Source organism: Scardinius erythrophthalmus, assembly GCF_964197995.2.
Source record: "Scardinius erythrophthalmus genome assembly, chromosome: 16".
In the NCBI taxonomy this organism is placed as follows: domain Eukaryota; kingdom Metazoa; phylum Chordata; class Actinopteri; order Cypriniformes; family Leuciscidae; genus Scardinius; species Scardinius erythrophthalmus.
In genome coordinates, this window is record NC_138236.1 from 36,645,791 (window position 1) to 36,667,195 (window position 21,405).

The window sequence follows — 21,405 nt, forward strand, 5'->3', positions numbered from 1 at the left end:
GTGGTTCCAGAGCCCAAGCCGTGCGTGGAGGTGATCCCAACTATCTCTAGTCGGAATCTCTGAACCTCACGCACAAGCTCAGGCTCCTTCCCCGCCAGAGAGGTGACATTCCATGTCCCTAGAGCTAGATTCCACGTCCAGGGATCGGGTTGTCTAGGCTCCAGCCTTCGACTGCCGCCCGATCCACTTAGCACCGGCCCCTTACGGTCCCTCCTGCAGGTGGTGGGTCCACGGGAGGGTGGCCCCACGTCACTCCTTCGGGCTGAGCCCGGCCGGACCCCATGGGGGGAGGCCCGACCACCAGGCGCTCGCATACGAGCTCCAACCCCGGGCCTGGCTCCAGGGTGGGGCCCCGGCTGCGCCATACCGGGCGACGTCACGGTCCTCCTTTTTTTGGGCATCATAGGGGGTTTTGAAGGGGTCCCCTCCTTGAACTGCCACCTTACCGTGGTGGAGGGGTTTGAGTACCCGAATGAACCTAGGAGCTATGTTGTCTGGGGCTATATGCCCCTGGTAGGGTCTCCCAAGGCAAACAGGTCCTAGGCGACGGGTCAGACTAAGAGCGGTTCAAAGTACAGTTTTATTTATCATATATTCGTATTTGTTGTTTTACTGGGTAACACTTTATTTTAAAGTGTTCTTGTTGCACGTCACATGCTGTATGTAGTAAATTAAATTATGCATATTTGCACACAACTAACCCTAAACCAAACCCTGGCCCCAAAGTACATGTTGTTCATTAATATTACAGTAAAAATAAGCTGTAAAAATTGCATCTTAAAATAAAGATTAACCTTTTCTTTTTTGTAATAAAGTCACTGGCTGTGTCTGAAATCGCCCATTCAGTGTTCCCTACATCACTCCATTAATATAGTTCACTTGAGGGAGTGAATGAAAACGAGTGAGTGAATTCGGACACCGAGTGCACCGGAAGCGCTGCAGCTTTTGCTTAGTTTGTGCCGTTTAATAATCATTTGAAACTTAGCAAACTGGCAGCTCCAGTAGTAATGAACAGATTTATCTTGAACTCTGTCTGTTGAGCGCATGCTATGATCAGTGTTGGGAATAGTGTATTACAAGTTACGCAATCAGATTACTTTTTTCAAGTAACTAATAAAGTACCGCATTACTTTTAAATTTTCTTTTTTACTTTTTCAAATAAGTGATGCAAGTTACTTTCTTTTCCCATTTATTGACTGACAGCTCTCCTGTTGCCATATAGAGAGAAGTCATGAGCAGAAATGTTGTGTGCGCTGTGTGTGAACATGAGTATTGTACATGTGAGCAGGCATTTACTCATCTCACTGGCACAGAACACTCAGTATTCCTCAAAATAAATAAAAACAGTTAAATGCAAACTCAGAGTATTATGCAAATCTGCAATACTTAAATGTTAAATTACACAAATATACTTTATGCATTTAATCTCACTTTATTAACCAATGTCTTTGCTGCTGACCTTCAATGATCCAATTCAACCATATTAATTAATGAGTTAATAAAAATATGTAAATAAAGACCAGCTTAGATACGCAAAAGTAACATAGCGCATTACTTTCCATAACAATGAACTAAGTAAGTGACTTTTTCAGGGAGTAACGCAATATTGTCATATATTACTTTTAAAAGTAACTTTCCCCAACACTGGGTATGATGTGGTTGAGCGAACAATGGTTGTACACTTGGTTTTGCGGTGCATTGTGGGATTGAATAAGTGTACTCCAATGTCCACTGGTTTCGGACACCACTACACCCTCAAATATTGCCCTATTTAAGGGTATAGGGGACGATTTCGGACACAGCCATAGCATTGTTATCACAGTATATTGATATATCTTAGTTATTTTTACTGTTTATTATTTTTTTCATAGTGTTTTTCATGTGATTTTGGTGATTTGCATTAAAAACAGATAGGGTTTAGGTTACCCCGCAAACATCATAATAATTATTGTTATATTTTTTATTCATTATATATTCAAAAACATACAAAAATGTACTCTCCCTGTTTTGTACTTCATGACAAGTGAGATTTCAATGATACTTTGACCACTAAATTAGGAAATTTCCCCAGTTTCCATTTAAAAAAATCTGCTGGCCATATTTTAGTATTTCTTTAATCTCCCTCTCCTCGGGGTAAAGGTCATGCCGGAGAGCACATCTGTACCACTAACAAAAACATTACAAAATGACCATGGTATTACTATAGTTTTGAGGACACGCATTTCATGTTTTTGAACATCAAAGACGACAGTACCATGGTATTTAAAATATACGAGTACTACTGTAAATAACGTGGTACCAGGTGATCATTCGGTCATCTCTATGAATCTGAAGACAATCTTGGTTTGTTATAAAGTTAATTTATATTCTTTGCCATTTGTATTTCGAAAAATTCAAGGTTTACCAAAAACAAACCATTTTTAAAAGAATTTAAAAAGTATTTCAGCACAATTTAATCCTCAGTTAGAAATCATACACCAAGAAATCAAGACTTGTATAAACTAATTTCTTGGCCGCATGTTTTTTTTTTTTTCTCTCTCCCATCTTTCTTATATGTTTCTGTCGTTTGCAAGTTTTTGTTAACTCATTTTTTTTCTCTGTATTCTGTTGACAAGGGGAGTATTGTTGTTCATTTGTTTGTTTATTATAAACATGTCAACTGTATTTTCGGCATTCATTAAAAAACAAACATTATATACACAAACTGTGTATTATAAACGTCAACTCTGTATTTTCTGCATTCATTTATAAACAAATATTATATACACAAACTGTGTATTATAAGCATGTCAACTCTGTATTTTCTGCATTCATTAAAAAACAGAATTATTGCTGTGACGGACTGCACACAAGGATAAAGTGCAGCCAGTTCTTTTCTGGAGTGTGGCTTTATGATTTGAGCGATTTTATTTGTTGTTGATTTTTATTTATTTATTGAGAACATTATATAAACAAAGAAGGAAACAGTCAAAATGTAAAACAAATAAACCAGAGAGAAAAAGAAAAAAGAAACAAGACAGGGGTATATAGGCTAACTAATCAGAAAACATTACATTTCAAAGGAAAAGATTCATCGACTGACATATTTCAGTTGTTTTTAAAGCCTTCTTGTTATGTAATGTTGTACTTCAGCAAGCAAAACATGAAAAAGTGCTTTCTGACATGATTCCTTTATTTGTTTTTATTGATCTTTCAAAATTCAAAACAATATCAAGTTCTTAACACATTTCTTTTACACATTTTCACATTTTGAAAGTAAAACTTGAAACACAGCAATAATTTAAATAACAAGAAACAACAACAAAAAATAACTGTTACAAACTGTTAAATTAATTTAGCAAAGAAACAGTTCTTTGGGCTTTTCGATTTTTAAAAAACTTTATAGACTCTAAATACGTTTTAAAGGCTGCTTTAAAAATGAGAAAACTTGGGTTTTGAGTAACTCCATTTAGTTTGATTTTCAATCATTTTACTTTGACGTGTAATTTTCCTAATAACAAAAAGAGCGAGTTCAAGGTTGTTGCGGCGCTTCCGGTGACGTCATCGCGCTCCGACGTCCATAATGGACTTGCAGCTGTTCAGTGACAAACAATAACAAGAGCAGCGAGCGAGCGAGCGAGCGGCTTCCGTGTCTGTAATCGCGCTGGTGTTATTAAAAGCCCGTGAGGCATCTCGACTCTGACATTGTCGGCGAGGAAAACTCTGGCCTCCGCTGCCTCTTCCTCCGACTCGGACACCGGCGGAGCTTCGCCGCCCCCGCGGAAGAAAAGCCGAGTCTCGGCGGCGGAGGGAGCAGGAGAGAGCGGGGCTTCTGTCACCGGGATCACGGGCCTCTCTGCGGCGTCTCTCCCAACCCCCCACCAGCACTCGGCCATCCGCCTCAACAACAGCTCGCAGTCGCGCAGATCCGCCTCTGCAAACGCGCTTAATAACATGCAGGCCAACGGGACGGGAGGCCAGGAGCCGGAGCCGCAGATGTCCTGCAGGAACGGGGAGTCCTCGTCGTCCGTCGCGGGAGCCGTGCACTCAAACGGGCTGATGCCCTCCGCGAATAACGGGCTGCCGTCCACCGAGAGCCCGGAGCCGGACAGCGGCGTGAAGAAGAAGAAGAGGCTGTCTCAGAGCGACGAGGACGTGATCCGGCTGATCGGACAGCATCTCCACGGGTTAGGACTCAAGTGAGTGTCGCTGAGATGAAGCCATGATGCTGTCAGTGTCAGTGCGGCGGGTCGAACTTCGCCAGGGTCGCGCTCGGCGTTCGGTAGCGTGTCAGCGGTGTTTTCGTGTTCGGCACTGCTGATTTGGTGTTTTATTATGGTGTCAGTGGTGTTTTTGTAATGTGTCAGTGGTGTTATTGTTTTCATAACGCCGTCAGTGCTGTTTTTGTTCTGTCATGATGGTGTCAGTGGTGTTATTGTTTTCATAACTGTGTCAGTGGTGTTTTTGAGCTTTCATGATGGTGTCACTGGAGATTTTGTTATACCTCTGAGGATTTTATTGGTTTTAGTAGTGTTTTTTGATGGTGTCAGTGGTGTAATAGTTTTTCATGACCGTGTCAGTGGTGTTTTGTGTTTACATGAGGGTGTCACTGGTGTTTCTGTAATGTGTCAGTGGATTCTTATTGGTGTTTTTGTTCTGTCATGACAGTGTCAGTGGATTTTACTGGTTTTAGTAGTGTTTTTATGACGGTTTCAGTGGTGTTTTTGAGCTTTCATGATGGTGTCAGTGGTGTTTTTGAGCTTTCATGATGGTGTCACTGGTGTTTTTGAGCTTTCATGATGGTGTCAGTGGTGTTTTTGAGCTTTCATGACTGTCAGTGGATTTTACTGGTTTTAGTAGTGTTTTTATGACGGTTTCAGTGGTATTTTTGAGCTTTCATGATGGTGTGAGTGGTGTTTTTGAGCTTTCATGATGGTGTCAGTGGTGTTTTTGAGCTTTCATGATGGTGTCACTGGTGTTTTTGAGCTTTCATGATGGTGTCACTGGTGTTTTTGTTCTGTCATGATAGTGTCAGTGGATTTTACTGGTTTTAGTAGTGTTTTTATGACGGTTTCAGTGGTATTTTTGAGCTTTCATGATGGTGTGAGTGGTGTTTTTGAGCTTTCATGATGGTGTCACTGGTGTTTTTGAGCTTTCATGATGGTGTCACTGGTGTTTTTGAGCTTTCATGATGGTGTCAGTGGTGTTTTTGTTCTGTCATGATAGTGTCAGTGGATTTTACTGGTTTTAGTAGTGTTTTTATGACGGTTTCAGTGGTATTTTTGAGCTTTCATGATGGTGTCAGTGGTGTTTTTGAGCTTTCATGATGGTGTGAGTGGTGTTTTTGAGCTTTCATGATGGTGTCACTGGAGATTTTGTTATACCTCTGAGGATTTTATTGGTTTTAGTAGTGTTTTTTGATGGTGTCAGTGGTGTAATAGTTTTTCATGACCGTGTCAGTGGTGTTTTGTGTTTACATGAGGGTGTCACTGGTGTTTCTGTAATGTGTCAGTGGATTCTTATTGGTGTTTTTGTTCTGTCATGACAGTGTCAGTGGATTTTACTGGTTTTAGTAGTGTTTTTATGACGGTTTCAGTGGTATTTTTGAGCTTTCATGATGGTGTCACTGGTGTTTTTAAGCTTTCATGATGGTGTCACTGGTGTTTTTGTTCTGTCATGACAGTGTCAGTGGATTTGACTGGTTTTAGTAGTGTTTTTATGACGGTTTCAGTGGTATTTTTGAGCTTTCATGATGGTGTGAGTGGTGTTTTTGAGCATTCATGATGGTGTCAGTGGTGTTTTTGAGCTTTCATGATGGTGTCAGTGGTGTTTTTGAGCTTTCATGATGGTGTCACTGGTGTTTTTGAGCTTTCATGATGGTGTCAGTGGTGTTTTTGAGCTTTCATGATGGTCAGTGGTGTTTTTGTTCTGTCATGACAGTGTCAGTGGGTTTTACTGGTTTTAGTAGTGTTTTTATGACGGTTTCAGTGGTATTTTTGAGCTTTCATGATGGTGTGAGTGGTGTTTTTGAGCTTTCATGATGGTGTCACTGGTGTTTTTGAGCTTTCATGATGGTGTCAGTGGTGTTTTTGAGCTTTCATGATGGTCAGTGGTGTTTTTGTTCTGTCATGACAGTGTCAGTGGGTTTTACTGGTTTTAGTAGTGTTTTTATGACGGTTTCAGTGGTATTTTTGAGCTTTCATGATGGTGTGAGTGGTGTTTTTGAGCTTTCATGATGGTGTCACTGGTGTTTTTGAGCTTTCATGATGGTGTCAGTGGTGTTTTTGTTCTGTCATGACAGTGTCAGTGGATTTTACTGGTTTTAGTAGTGTTTTTATGACGGTTTCAGTGGTATTTTAGAGCTTTCATGATGGTGTCAGTGGTGTTTTTGAGCTTTCATGATGGTGTCACTGGTGTTTTTGAGCTTTCATGATGGTGTCAGTGGTGTTTTTGTTCTGTCATGACAGTGTCAGTGGATTTTACTGGTTTTAGTAGTGTTTTTATGATGGTTTCAGTGGTATTTTTGAGCTTTCATGATGGTGTCACTGGTGTTTTTAAGCTTTCATGATGGTGTCACTGGTGTTTTTGTTCTGTCATGACAGTGTCAGTGGATTTGACTGGTTTTAGTAGTGTTTTTATGACGGTTTCAGTGGTGTTTTTGAGCTTTCATGATGGTGTGAGTGGTGTTTTTGAGCTTTCATGATGGTGTCAGTGGTGTTTTTGAGCTTTCATGATGGTGTGAGTGGTGTTTTTGAGCTTTCATGATGGTGTCAGTGGTGTTTTTGAGCATTCATGATGTTGTCAGTGGTGTTTTTGAGCATTCATGATGGTGTCAGTGGTGTTTTTGAGCTTTCATGATGGTGTGAGTGGTGTTTTTGAGCTTTCAGGCCATCCTTAAAAATATTTTGGTTTGCAGTAACAGCAAAAAAAAAAGAAAAAAGGGTCGGTAGGTCGGTCTATATTTTTTTATATATAAAAAAAATAATATAAAAAAGTATATATTTTTTCATTTAAAAAAAAAAAATCAGGGTCGGTGGGGGGGGGGGGTGACATTTTTCACCTATGTCTAAGGGCTGTTTACACCTATTTTTTACAGTCTATGGTTTACACCAGGCCACTTCATGCGTTTTCTCGGTTTTCTCAGATCGGATTGCAATCTGATTTATCAAAACGATTCCATTTACACCTGGTTACATAGGCTAAATGTGTGTTGTTTTTTTGCGGATATAAATCCGATCTTCAATTACTGCTACAGTATATGTAGATTTAATGGAGTGCACGTCACCGAAAGCAACAGTTATGACTACATTATTTTATTGATCAGCTAAAATTTCTGAATCAAAGCCCGCAATAAGAGAAAGCGGAAACAGCCCTGGTAAGATCATTTCGTTTCTTTACATTTAATGATGATGATTGTGTGTTAAGCGTCAGCGACTTACTTTCACTTTGATTTGCGATAGTTTGCACGTTGATGCTCAGCTTCTCATCTGCGGCAATGCGTGTTGCAGTAGCGTCGTCATATCTGACTAAAACATGACATATAGCCTATAACACGCTCTCGCATGTTTATTTTTTAATAAACCATATTCAACAACATATAAAAATGAAATAATCTTTAGAGTAAAGCCGCAGCCATCATTACCAAGCGCGAACCATTGACAGTGAATGAAACGAAGCAAACTTAGCTTGCAGGCAGTAGTGTGACATGCGTTAACGGTTAACCAATGGTGTAAACATAATCATCGATGACGCGCCACGGGTTTTTATTTAAAAGAAAGAACGTAGCTTATGTTTGTATGTAGGTCTAGGCAATTTATATTCACAATACTTAATAACTAATATTATTTTATTGCATTTGTATTAGTTGTTTGAAGAGTTAAAAAAAAATCGGTCGGTCTTAACGCAAGTTTACAACCGGCAAGTCGGTCGGACTGAAAGGGAAAATAAATAAATAATTGGGTCGGTACTAAATTGACAGGGTCGGTCGGGTTACGGCAAACAAGAATATTTTTAAGGATGGCCTCATGATGGTGTGAGTGGTGTTTTTGAGCATTCATGATGGTGTCACTGGTGTTTTTGAGCTTTCATGATGGTGTGAGTGGTGTTTTTGAGCTTTCATGATGGTGTCACTGGTGTTTTTGAGCTTTCATGATGGTGTCACTGGTGTTTTTGAGCTTTCATGATGGTGTCACTGGTGTTTTGTTTTGTCATGACAGTGTCTGGTGTTTTTGTGATTTCATGGTGTCAGTGGAGATTTTGTTATGTGTTTTGGTTTTAGTAGTGTTTTTAATATGGTGTGTCAGTGATGGTGTTATATTTTTTTCATGACAGTGTCAGTGGAGCGTTTGTGCTTACAAGAGGGTTTCAGTGGTGTTTTTAATGATGGTCAGTGGAGATTGGTGTTTTGTGTTTTCACTATTGTGTCAGTGGTGTTTATGTAACGTGTCAGTGGACATTTTGTAGATTTTATTGGTTTTTATGATGGTGTGTCATTATATTTTTCATCACAGTGTCACTGATGTTTTTGTTATTTCATCATGGTGTCAGTGGATTTGACTGGTTTTAGTAGTGTTTTTATGACCGTGTCAGTGGTGTGTTTGTAACATGTCAGTTGATTTTTTTTTTTTTTTTTTTTTTTTTTTTTTTATTGGTGTCAGTGGAGATTTTGTAATGTATCAAATAATTTTTTTGGTTTTAGTAGTGTTTTTACGATGGTGTGTCAGTGGTGTTTTTTAACGTTTTAATGTTTTTTGTTTGTTTTCATCATGGTGTCAGTGGTGTTTTTGAGCATTCATGATGGTGTCAGTGGTGTTTTTGAGCTTTCATGATGGTGTCAGTGGTGTTTTTGAGCTTTCATGATGTTGTCAGTGGTGTTTTTGAGCTTTCATGATGGTGTCAGTGGTGTTTTTGAGCATTCATGATGGTGTCAGTGGTGTTTTTGAGCATTCATGATGGTGTCAGTGGTGTTTTTGAGCATTCATGATGGTGTCAGTGGTGTTTTTGAGCATTCATGATGGTGTCAGTGGTGTTTTTGAGCTTTCATGATGGTGTCAGTGGTGTTTTTGAGCATTCATGATGGTGTCAGTGGTGTTTTTGAGCTATCATGATGGTGTCAGTGGTGTTTTTCTTTCATGATGGTGTCAGTGGTGTTTTTGAGCATTCATGATGGTGTCAGTGGTGTTTTTGAGCTTTCATGATGTTGTCAGTGGTGTTTTTCTTTCATGATGGTGTCAGTGGTGTTTTTGAGCATTCATGATGTTGTCAGTGGTGTTTGAGCTTTCATGATGGTGTCAGTGGTGTTTTTGAGCATTCATGATGTTGTCAGTGGTGTTTGAGCTTTCATGATGGTGTCAGTGGTGTTTTTGAGCATTCATGATGGTGTCAGTGGTGTTTTTGAGCTTTCATGATGTTGTCAGTGGTGTTTTTCTTTCATGATGGTGTCAGTGGTGTTTTTGAGCATTCATGATGTTGTCAGTGGTGTTTGAGCTTTCATGATGGTGTCAGTGGTGTTTTTGAGCATTCATGATGTTGTCAGTGGTGTTTGAGCTTTCATGGTGGTGTCAGTGGTGTTTTTGAGCATTCATGATGGTGTCAGTGGTGTTTTTGAGCTTTCATGATGTTGTCAGTGGTGTTTTTCTTTCATGATGGTGTCAGTGGTGTTTTTGAGCATTCATGATGTTGTCAGTGGTGTTTGAGCTTTCATGATGGTGTCAGTGGTGTTTTTGAGCTTTCATGATGGTGTCAGTGGTGTTTTTGAGCTTTCATGATGTTGTCAGTGGTGTTTTTGAGCTTTCATGATGGTGTCAGTGGTGTTTTTGAGCTTTCATGATGGTGTCAGTGATGTTTTTGAGCTTTCATGATGTTGTCAGTGGTGTTTTTGAGCTTTCATGATGGTGTCAGTGGTGTTTTTGAGCTTTCATGATGGTGTCAGTGGTGTTTTTGAGCTTTCATGATGGTGTCAGTGGTGTTTTTGAGCATTCATGATGGTGTCAGTGGTGTTTTTGAGCTTTCATGATGGTGTCAGTGGTGTTTTTGAGCATTCATGATGGTGTCAGTGGTGTTTTTGAGCTTTCATGATGGTGTCAGTGGTGTTTTTGAGCATTCATGATGGTGTCAGTGGTGTTTTTGAGCATTCATGATGGTGTCAGTGGTGTTTTTGAGCTTTCATGATGGTGTCAGTGGTGTTTTTGAGCTTTCATGATGGTGTCAGTGGTGTTTTTGAGCTTTCATGATGGTGTCAGTGGTGTTTGAGCATTCATGATGGTGTCAGTGGTGTTTTTGTGCTTTCATGATGGTGTCAGTGGTGTCTTTGAGCTTTCATGATGGTCTCACTGGTGTTTTTGAGCTTTCATGATGGTGTGAGTGGTGTTTTTGAGCTTTCATGACGGTCTCACTGGTGTTTTTGAGCTTTCATGACGGTCTCACTGGTGTTTTTGTGCTTTCATGATGGTGTCAGTGGTGTTTTTGAGCTTTCATGATGGTGTCAGTGGTGTTTTTGAGCTTTCATGATGGTGTGAGTGGTGTTTTTGAGCTTTCATGATGGTGTCAGTGGTGTTTTTGAGCTTTCATGATGGTGTCAGTGGTGTTTTTGAGCATTCATGATGGTGTCACTGGTGTTTTTGAGCTTTCATGATGGTGTCAGTGGTGTTTTTGAGCATTCATGATGGTGTCACTGGTGTTTTTGAGCATTCATTATAGTGTCACTAGTGTTTTTGAGCTTTCATGATGGTGTCAGTGGAGCTTTTATGATGGTGTCAGTGGTGTTTTTGAGCTTTCATGATGGTGTCAGTGGTGTTTTTGAGCTTTCATGATGGTGTCAGTGGTGTTTTTGAGCTTTCATGATGGTGTCACTGGTGTTTTTGAGCTTTCATGATGGTGTGAGTTAGGGCTTAACGATATATCGTTATCGTATCTATATCGAGATATGAACTTTCAAGATATTACTATCGAAAAAAGCAACGATATCGACGATATAGATTTCCCCTCTCCGCGCTCTCCCTGCATACAACTCTGGCAGTCACAACAGACATCAGTTTTACGAGTGCCCTTGAATGCACCGCTAAAGCCAGCGCACGCACACTACCAGGGACGAGGGAACTATATTGTGAGTATTGTGCGTTTCCATGGTGACGCGTCATTGCTTGTCACGTGACACACCGCAGCAGCAACAGCGCTGAATGATCTGCTTTTATGTCATTTTTCCTTTTTTATTCAGAATATTCACAAATGTGTTAGCTATGGCATGAAATATCTGATATTCCGATTGTCAAATACATGCAAGTGGAAGTATATTGTTGTTTAAACACCTTTATAACGATCGCGTTAGTTGAGCTGTATGCGCGATGGGCGCCGCCGTGTTAGTTTGTGCCGCAGACGCAGGTCAGAGAATCAGATCTGTTGGATTTACAACCTCTATGTTTACAACACGTGAATTCATCCACTTCTCCCGAAATACTTAAAAGTAAGTGGCTGGTGAACTGGGAATAGAATAGAGTAAACATTGAAGTTACTTACACAATGTGTATCTGATATGAATAAAACGTGTCGAATTATAATGGAAAGGATTATTATTACCTCTTCCATAGACATCAGTGTGTATTTTACAAACTCTAAATGTATTGTTTTTTTAGTACTTACGTAGTCATATCGTATTGTATCGATATCGAGATATCTGGCATGAAAATCGAGATATGAAATTTTGTCCATATCGTTCAGCCCTAGTGTGAGTGGTGTTTTTGAGCTTTCATGATGGTGTCACTGGTGTTTTTGAGCTTTCATGACCGTGTCACTGGTGTTTTTGAGCTTTCATAATGGTGTCAGTGGTGTTTTTGTAATGTATCAGTGGATTTAACTGATTTTAGTACTGATAGTATTGTTTTAGCCTACCCCCGATTTTGGGCATTTGTCAGCAATTTCCACAAAAGTGTCGGCGAGTGAATATCGCAGTTAATATTGTGCAGTGTGTACTTGGCGTAACTTGTCAGTGGTGTTTTTGTGTTTTCATGATGTGTAGGTAGTGTTTTTTGTGTGTGTTTTTTTACTTGTCAGTGCTGTTATTGGTTTCATAACAGTGTCAATGGTGTTTTGTAACATGTTACTGGATTTTTCCCCAGTGTTTTTGTACCTTTATATGGTGCCAGTAGAGTTTGTGTTTTCATGGTGGCATTTTTGTGTAATTTGTCAGTGTTATTATTGGTTTCATGATGATGTCAGTGGTGTTTTTATGCTTTCATGTGGTCAATTTTGATTTTTCACTGTTATTAGTGTATTTGTGTCTGTGTTTTGATGATGGTGTCAGTGGTGTATCAAAATTTACATCATAATTTAATATGCTGATAAATAGCCAGGGTTGGACCGAGTACAAAAATCCTTTAAGACCTAATATAACAAAAAATAAAAACCCAGAAGTTTAATAAAATCAGAAAATATGAGTTTTAATAAAAATGTAAAGTTGAAATAACGCCTAGGCCTATATGTAGGCTAGCCTATATATTAGGGCTGAATGATTATCGAAATATCATAAATGTACATATCGTGATATGCATATCACAATGACTTGCTATTAACTGCATGATTTTAATACTTCAAAAGTTAACAAAAGTCCACAAAAAGTAACGGTTACATACGTGTGACGTGCTTAATGTTATTAAATGCAATAATCGAAGAACTCACGCACCTCTCGGACAGCACGTGATCCCGAAATCAGTTCTCTTCCACAGCTTATGGTTCAAATACACACAAAATTATGTCAAAATACCCTTGTTGGTGAGTATTCACATAAACGCAGTCAGATATGTCTTAATTGGTGTTGAGAAAGAAAATGTGAGTGTAACAGTATATCGGATCGGTGGCTGCAGCTCTTTGAGTGACAGCAGCCTAATAAACCTAATGACGAGAGGCGGTATTAACATTAAGTGACATGGCATCTGACGCACAGAAGCCAATGGCACATGTCACTATGCGCATTGGCACATCCGGTGGCACATCCGGTCTTCATTGGCATGTGCCAGTGGATAGTGGCATGTGTCACTGACATTATTGGCATGTGCCACTGACATCGCGACACACACTGACATGACACCTGACTGACACCGAGTCGCGGAACATGCCACCGTGTTGCGACACCTCCAGTAGTGACTGACAGATTAATCGAACACCTATAGCCTACTGACGTAATTGTGCCATAAAATCCTAAATAAATAGCCTAATTTTGTGATATTTAAAATATCAATTAAACGAATTAAAGTGCATTAATATTTTAATAAACGTGTTATTTGTGTCACGTCTGTATTTGATTGGCATGTGCCACTGAATATTTTGTAATACCAGTGCTACTTTAAGTTGTTTATCTCGCAAAGTCACAAACTGGCCATTCTAGGAAAGACACGAAATAAATCTATCATGGGTCACTACGAATAACGCATTAACAGTCGCGTCCGTTACTGTAAACCTTTATTTTTGCGTGATGCTGCACAGACGCACGCCAGTAGGTGTCAGTATAAGTGAGTGTAACACTGGCCAGCGCAAGATTTTTCGACCAAAACATTTTTGTTCATCCTTTAAAGATTGTCTCTATTTATAAAACTGAAAGTTTCAAGAAGTAGGAAAACTCACACTTATTTTTTTTAAAAAGAAGACTAAATTACCATTGTAAACAGCTGCTGAGGGTGCTTATTGGCTATTTTCACTCCCTAATATCTATTTTGTCACTCATTTTGCTTTTGAAATAATATTAAGACATTATGAAGGATAATAATTAAATTTAACTTTATCTATACACCTCAAATTTAGCTCAGTGCTTTGTCATCCCACAGTGCTACCAAATACTTTCTGTAGAACTTAGAGCCGCGGCCCTCAGATGTTAGTCTGGAGCCCTGTGATCTTAAAATAAAACTGCACCATAATTTCTGTACGCTTAATCTATTTATTATCAAAGCATTTGTCTGTAATGGTTATTTAGGGGGAAAATGTGAAGGTGTGCCCCTAAATTTTCTGCTTGCGCTCCTAAAATTTTAAGTCAGGGGCTACAGCGCTCCTAATAAAAAAAGTTAGTCTGGAGCCCTGACTCACTGCTCTTGACTGAATAACTTTTGTAGCTTTAATAAGAATCAGTATTTAATTCGTACAGTGATGACTAAGCATTGCTTTATTTTTTATATTTGATTATTACATTTTTGTTGTCAAATAAACCTAAGGTAGGCCTACCTGAAACCCTAAACCCTGGTTTACCCCGATGTTAAAGTGACACTTAGCCTACTTTTTATGTAATACTACAGTAAAATATTGCTGTTCACTTTCAGAAGCTGTAGGGATGCTTTCTTCTCACGTAAAGAATGTGAAATGTATGTTGGTTATGCCATTTTCAGTTTTTAAATACATTTAAATATAATTTCCTCCTCTGCTGTAAATCGATGCGTACGGACGTCTGTCGGAAGCTAGTTATTTTAGTCGATAAAGTTTTAAATATGGATATTTTTCTAACACAAACTTATTGCTTCGCTTCAGATTAACCCCCCAGAGCCATGTGCAGCACTTTTATCATGGATGAATGCGCTTTGATGGACTTCAAAATAGAAACGGCCATTCACTGCCATTATAAAGCTTGGAAGAGCTAGCAGGGCTCGACACTAAGAACTACACTACGTGATTTAGTCTATTATGTCTAAATAGTCTGTATGTCTTTTATATTTGTCATTTAATATAGTTAACCAATATTACACGAAGAGCGCTGTCTTTCTCCACATTTTGTCCATTTTTAATATTAAGCGACTTACATTTTAGACATCAAATCGCATGTTTCGCTCTATTCCGCCAACAAAAATATTTCCAAACAAAGTCCACAGCACTGTTTAGCGTCTCTGAACAACACACGCGGTGTATCTTTACTGATTGAATCAGCTTTTTGAACGAATCAGCTGAATCATGATTCACTCAATAAGAATGAATCAGCCGTTTGAATGAATCGGTTGAATGACTCTCTCATTAACAGTGACTTGGTGCCAACCTACTGGCGGGTTTAATTTCACATTTAAAGTATCTTTTCATTTTTAAATAATTTAAAATAACAGTATTTAATGTTTTATATATTCAACATTTCAAAACATTATTTATGTATCTTTAACGGCACTACACTGATTAACCTGAATAAAGGTTGATCTATAGTTATATAGCCTAGTTATTAGATTACAATTAGATTATACATTATACAATATATACATTAGATTACAATTTCTGTACCTGAAAATCTCTTGTTTAAACCTACGTGAAAAACCTGAAAAGCAATGTTTATTTCATTTATATGTTTGTTCTGTTGTATTTATTTGTGCTTTTGCTCGTAATTTGATTATTTGCTCCTATTTTATTACTTGCTGTTTAAATAGAGTTAATCTAGTAGCTTTTGGTGTCATAACCTTATTTAAAAAAATAACAAAAACAATACTAGGCTTATTTTATAGGCCCATTTTCTTTTCTTTTACTTTATTATTTTTTTATTGTGGGGCCAGTGAAAATGTTGGCAGGGCAAGCAGAAAAAATCCTTAGCGTTGAGCCCTGGCCAAGACATTTTTTAATATAACTCTGATTGTATTTGTCTGAAAGAAGAAATTCATATACACTTAGGATGGCTTCAGGGTGAGTGAATCATGGGGTAATTTTCATTTTTGGGTGAACTATCCCTTTAAAGCATTAGTCTATTAGTTTGCTATTTCATATTGACAAGGTAAAAGCTAAGTAAAATAGCTTGTTGCAGTAGCCTAATGCATCTTGCCTAACATAGTCTTTGTTAGGAGTGTTATCCCTGTTTGCTCTTCTGGTGTATAAAACCAGATGAAATGGTGCTCCACACAATTTATAGTGAACAGTGGGAGAGGCGTTCCTTTCTAGGAAATGAAACATTCAAGGGTTTATATGTTAATTATTGCTTTAATGAATCAAACACTGACTTCTTGTTGCTAGGAGATTGGAACTCTGCGTGTGTGTGTGTGTGTGTGTGTGTGTGTGTGTGTGTGTGTGTGTGTGTGTGTGTGTGTGTGTGTGTGTGTGTGTGTGTGTGTGTGTGTGTGTGTGTGTGTGTGTGTGTGTGTGTGTGTGTGTGTGTGTGTGTGTGTGTGTGTGTGTGTGTGTGTGTGTGTGTGTGTGTGTGTGTGTGTGTGTGTGTGTGTGTTTGTTCTCTAGTCCGAAGTCTATCATGTGAAGGGAATATGAATCCACTTCACATTCTTAATTAACATATTTCTTTTTGTCATGTTTCAGTCAAACTGTGGACCTGTTGATGCAGGAATCGGGCTGTAGACTTGAGCATCCCGCTGCTACCAAGTTTCGGAATCATGTGATGGAGGGAGAGTGGGAAAAGGTGAGTCTGCACATGGCCTGTCTAGAAATTGTAGTTATTGAAATTGTAGAAATCGTCTAGAATTACTATAAGAATGAAACAGAATAGGAAAAGGAAGAAATCATTATATCATGTGAATCATTGCACTGTAATGGTACCACGGTACACTGATGGCATTAGCTTTATTGCCATGTTACTGAGTGACTGACCTGTGTACCGTAGTATTTACATAGAACTAAAGAAGCTTAAAAAGATTAAAGGGTTAGTTCACCCAAAAATTTTAATTCTGTCATTAATTACTCACCCTCATGTCGTTCCAAACCCGTAAGACCTTCGCTCATCAAGTCTTTGTGTCATGCATTATAAAAGTATTTTATTGCAGTAATTATGCCTTGTAATTCACTTTTATAATGCATTGTGTGGTCTCATAAATAATTGTAACCACAGTTATATTACATTATAATACTTGCATTTGTTATACCTTTAGAAAGTATAATGCATGACAAACAACCAATGTCAGATGTTACAAGGAATCTGCAAGTATTATTATGCATTTTAACTTAGGTTATAGTTATTTATGAAAATATATGATTCATTATAACATACATTATGAATATGCATTATACTGTACATACAGGCTTTAAAGTTCCCCTGTAGTCAGTCATTTTAATCCCTTAACTCATATCTGATCACCAAAATTACATCTAAAAAAAAAAAAAACTGTGTGAAAAGAATTTCTTCATGCCTTAAAATAGCTTGAATGTTCTCTATGTCGGACACAATTACAGGAATTAATATGATTAGCCTTTTCCTTGACTACGTTATCAAACAGCTAATAATGTGCTGCTAATGTTACACAAACAATGTTCCCGTTCGACAGCTTCCTTCTAACAATCAGCATCCTTAGAAACGCTTTGAGCAACTCAGAACATCAGTGGAGATCATCATAACATCGTAATATACATCATATACAGGGCCGGATTAACCATTAGGGCAACTGGGCACTTGCCCATGGGCCCATGACATCTAGGGGGCCCTGACAGGTAGGAAATACACAGAAATTTAATAAAGTTATCAAACTCTTTACGATCTTCTTCACTGCATAAAGTGCATCTACGCGGGTTCACGCGACTTTCCTCCCTCCCCGCTGAACGCCAGAGATTACTAATTCGTGAAATGCACTCCCGCTGGTTGAGCGCGGTAAAGTTCGTTTCAGTTTCGATATTAGCCGGACATTTGTTCTATAGGGTCGGTAGTCTAACAAAGATATCAATAGCAAGATTAGTTTTAACATTATGTGACCATTGTATATCGACATGATGAAATATTCGTTCAAAATCATTCGTGCATTAATGCTGCATAATTATACCTGAGAATGCTTTGACGCATTTCCACAGCGCACGATGCTTAAGGGAACGTCTGCCAATTCCACCAACTGCGTTAAACGTACTCTATAATTTGTATTATTTAAAATTACTTTTAACATTTAAAAACAGACGTTTTCAAATCCCAAAGCTTGCAGAAGGTCCCTAATGTCAATACTGACTTTACAGCTATACAGCTTTCCTGGTAGCCTTGAGTAAATTAACTTGTCTAAGAAAATGATTCATAAAACGTATAAATATCAGTTGAGCCTATGTTTATTTTCGTCACTGACACAGACGAAAATGAAAAGACTATCAGTCAAAGTTCAGCTTTAGGAGAGGTAGAAATAGGCCAGTATAAGAATACTGAGAGAATAAGAAATATGAAGATGAGGAGAGAGCAGACAAATAATCTAATGGCTAGCCTATTTCTTATAATTTTTTGGCCTTCAAAAGTCCTAAATTGCACATATGTAGGTCAGATAAATCCAAATTTTCCCTAACTACGGGGGGCCTTGAGTCTTGTTGCCCAGGGCATAGGAAATTGTTAATCCGGCCCTGATCATATACATAATTCACCTGCTATATTGCTAAATGCGCCGGATTTTTCATATCAACAGAACTGGGATAACCTGGCTTCTCTTGAGACTCTCCTACTTAGCATCAGTTAATGATATGCTAAAGCCCCGCCCACCTAATGATCTGATTGGTCACAAGGTAGTTTGTGACGTCAGGAACACCAGCGATTTCAAAGCGTGTTTTTGAGATTGTCTTTGGTTCACTGCAGTTTTAAGGAGAAAATACTCAACAATGGTGTCGACTTATGAATTTATTTACACATGGTTTGTCTTAAAGCGTGTTAAAACACCATATAGACATACAAACAACATTTAAAAGCTTGATTTTCAGCACAGGGCGACTTTAAGTGAAGTGTTACAGAATAATTTAGTGGAATCAGAATCATTAAACAAACAGTGAATGATTCCCATCAATATCTCGTAAGATTATACCTTATGGGTGTTTCTAAACTTTGTCCTTTTGTGTATTTAATGGTCATATGGGTCACAACAAACCAAACAAGAAACAGATAAGGGTCGGTCAACTTGAGGAACTCAGTTAATCTGTCTGTTTTTCATTGTAACAGGCTGAGAGTGACCTCAACGAGCTGAAAGCACTGATGCATTCACCGAGCGCTGTGGTGGTAAGAGTCCAAAGTCCTCTCAACATCTCCACCATCAGTTGTATGAATGTTCTGAGTGATTTTTGTCCTGTGTTGTTCAGCGGATGAAGTTCTTGCTCCTGCAACAGAAGTATTTGGAGTATCTGGAGGACGGGAAGGTTCTTGAAGCGCTTCAGGTCCTCCGAGCCGAGCTCACGCCGCTGAAGTACAACACCGAACGAATCCACATCCTCAGCGGGTATCACACTTCACTCCTATTTTGGGGGCATTAGAACAACAATGTCATTTCCTCATAGTTTTTTTTGGTTCCCTACAATGATAAAAAGTTCAAATTTACTTTGAAATAAATTCTGCCTGCATGCTGCCATCTTTGCTTTATTACGGAGGCCGCAGATGTTCAGAATATCAATTTCATGCTTTTTTTAGTTTATCAACTTTCTTTAGTGTGTAATGTTGCAGTTTGAGCATGAAAAAGCTCTAAATTCTTCTCTATATCAGTGTCAGTGTTTCTGAACTCCTGAAACGCCTCCATTGTAGTCTTGAGTTTCTTCCGGGAACGAACACGTCACAATATTCCTCATTTACATAATTAATACGCAGAATAAAGGGGCGGGACCTGGTTGTGTTAGTTAGTAGTGTGTTAAACTGGTGGTTATGGTAAGGGGCGAGACATTTCCCAAACACTTTCTTAGCGCTTGGCCAATCACAACACACTGATCCAACCGACCAATCAGAGCACAGTGTGCTTTTCAGAAGGAGGGGCTTCATAGAGACAGGAACTAAACAGGGTGTGTTTCCCGTGCAACAACGTAACTCACTGCTTCACTACCATAGTACGATGCATCATTGAAGAAATCAACTAGCTTGTCATGACTGTTTCTCGAAACCGCATTGTCGCAAATTTGTCATTTATCTAAGTTGGTTAATGATGTCACACAGGTGGTGGAGTAATAACTACTTTTGATGAGATCGAATTACTGCCAGATTTTCCAGATTACGGACATGGCATCTGAGGACTAATTCTCATTTTTCACAGTTATTTTGCTTTATTTACACACTCAATCATAGTGTGGTTCTTGCGTACTAGAGCACGTTCGCACATGCGCACTCTTCAAAAACGGTGCTTTAAATCTCTTGACAAACTAAAAGACATCAATGATATTTGTATATATTCAAATTATATTATTCTAAATGTCAGCTTGTGTATTTTGCTCAAGATAAGATTTATTAAGTCGGCATGTAATACAAACAAGAAACCATGGCTTTGTTCCAAACACACACCTTTGCGATGCTGTTTGAATGTTCATTGGAACTATGGTTTCATGAAACATGAACTTGTTGAACTATGCTGATAATGACAACTTGCAACCATAGTTGGCTAACGATTCTTTTGGGAAACACCCCGCAGAGCATTCCTGACAGACTGGGAAGAGAGGGGTTGAGTATTGTAAAAAATGTGAAAATAATGTGTTTTTTGAGCATTCAAGCATGAACCTGTTCTAGTAGAGCCCAAAAACTAAATCAAGACTTTGTAAAAGGGCACAATAGGTCCCCTTTAAGAGCCCTTCAAAGAACTGGACAGTGGTAAAATTGGCAAACTGCAAATGCCCAAGCTTGGACTGTAAGGGTGGAGACAGAAAAGCCAAGATGCCTGCAGATCATCTCGTTCTCGTACAGTCTGTTCCAACCTGTTTACAACTGTGCTCAACCAATAAGCATTCGTCGGGTTATCTTTAATAGTTTTTTAGGGGTGTGCCGCCATCTGGTCTTGCTCTTAATTATCAAGTGCAGGTGCAAGTTCATGGCAAGATCAGCTGAAGGGAGACATACAGTGTAAAACACAGAGGCCTGAAATCCTGGTTTCATCCGTATCGTTGTGCAGGCTATTCTACAAACATATCTATAGTGTCTAATGAAAATATACTATAAATACTTGTAGTTTATGTTGTGCATTTTACATGTAAAGTAGGTGGAATCCAAGTAAGTGGCTCTGCCTCTCTAAAATCAAGTCCCACCCTACTGATGGAAATATGTCATGTTGTAGAAGTAAAGTCTGTTGAGTGTGTGCCTATAGGCGAACTAGGCTGCAAGAAAGTGAGAGATTTCATTTTTTATAAAATTTTTGGACATTCGTTTGGAGTTATTGCACTTATATCAAAAAAGTTATCGCCCCATTAGTTATTTAAAACTTTTCCTTCATTCTACCTAGTGCCACTGCGCTATCAGCAGAATAACTGAGAACTAGTGGTTGCGTGCTTTTTTTTTTTACGTTGCAGGATGAAAAAAAAAAAATCTATGGAAGCTTGTTTCCGCCACAGAATAAAACATTTGCAAAGATAATGGCAACTTTTTATCTCACAATTGCGAGTTTACATCTTGCAATTCTGATTGATATATAAAATCAGAATTGCGTGTTATAAAGTGAGAATTGCGAGATTTAAACTCACAATTGCGAGAAAAAAAGTCAGAATTGCAAGTTTATTTCTAACTATTCTGACCTAATAACAGACAATTGTGACTTTATATCACGATGTAAACTCGCAATTGTGAGA

General features: G+C 38.6%; 1 protein-coding gene across 3 annotated transcripts in view; it reads left to right on the forward strand.

The window, feature by feature from the left end:
• Positions 1-3,522: 3,522 nt before the first annotated feature.
• wdr26a (WD repeat domain 26a) overlaps positions 3,523-21,405 on the forward strand; it is a 36,704-nt gene continuing 18,821 nt past the window's right edge. For 2 of the 3 annotated variants that reach the window (XM_081387851.1, XM_081387852.1), the window contains exons 1-4: positions 3,523-4,178; positions 16,231-16,330; positions 18,818-18,874; positions 18,955-19,091. In XM_081387851.1, the coding sequence (XP_081243977.1) occupies positions 3,934-4,178; positions 16,231-16,330; positions 18,818-18,874; positions 18,955-19,091 (539 nt within the window). In that variant the 5' untranslated portion in view covers positions 3,523-3,933. Of the gene's footprint in view, positions 4,179-10,944; positions 11,084-16,230; positions 16,331-18,817; positions 18,875-18,954; positions 19,092-21,405 lie in introns of those variants that run through there. The other variant, XM_081387853.1, reaches the window with a different exon arrangement.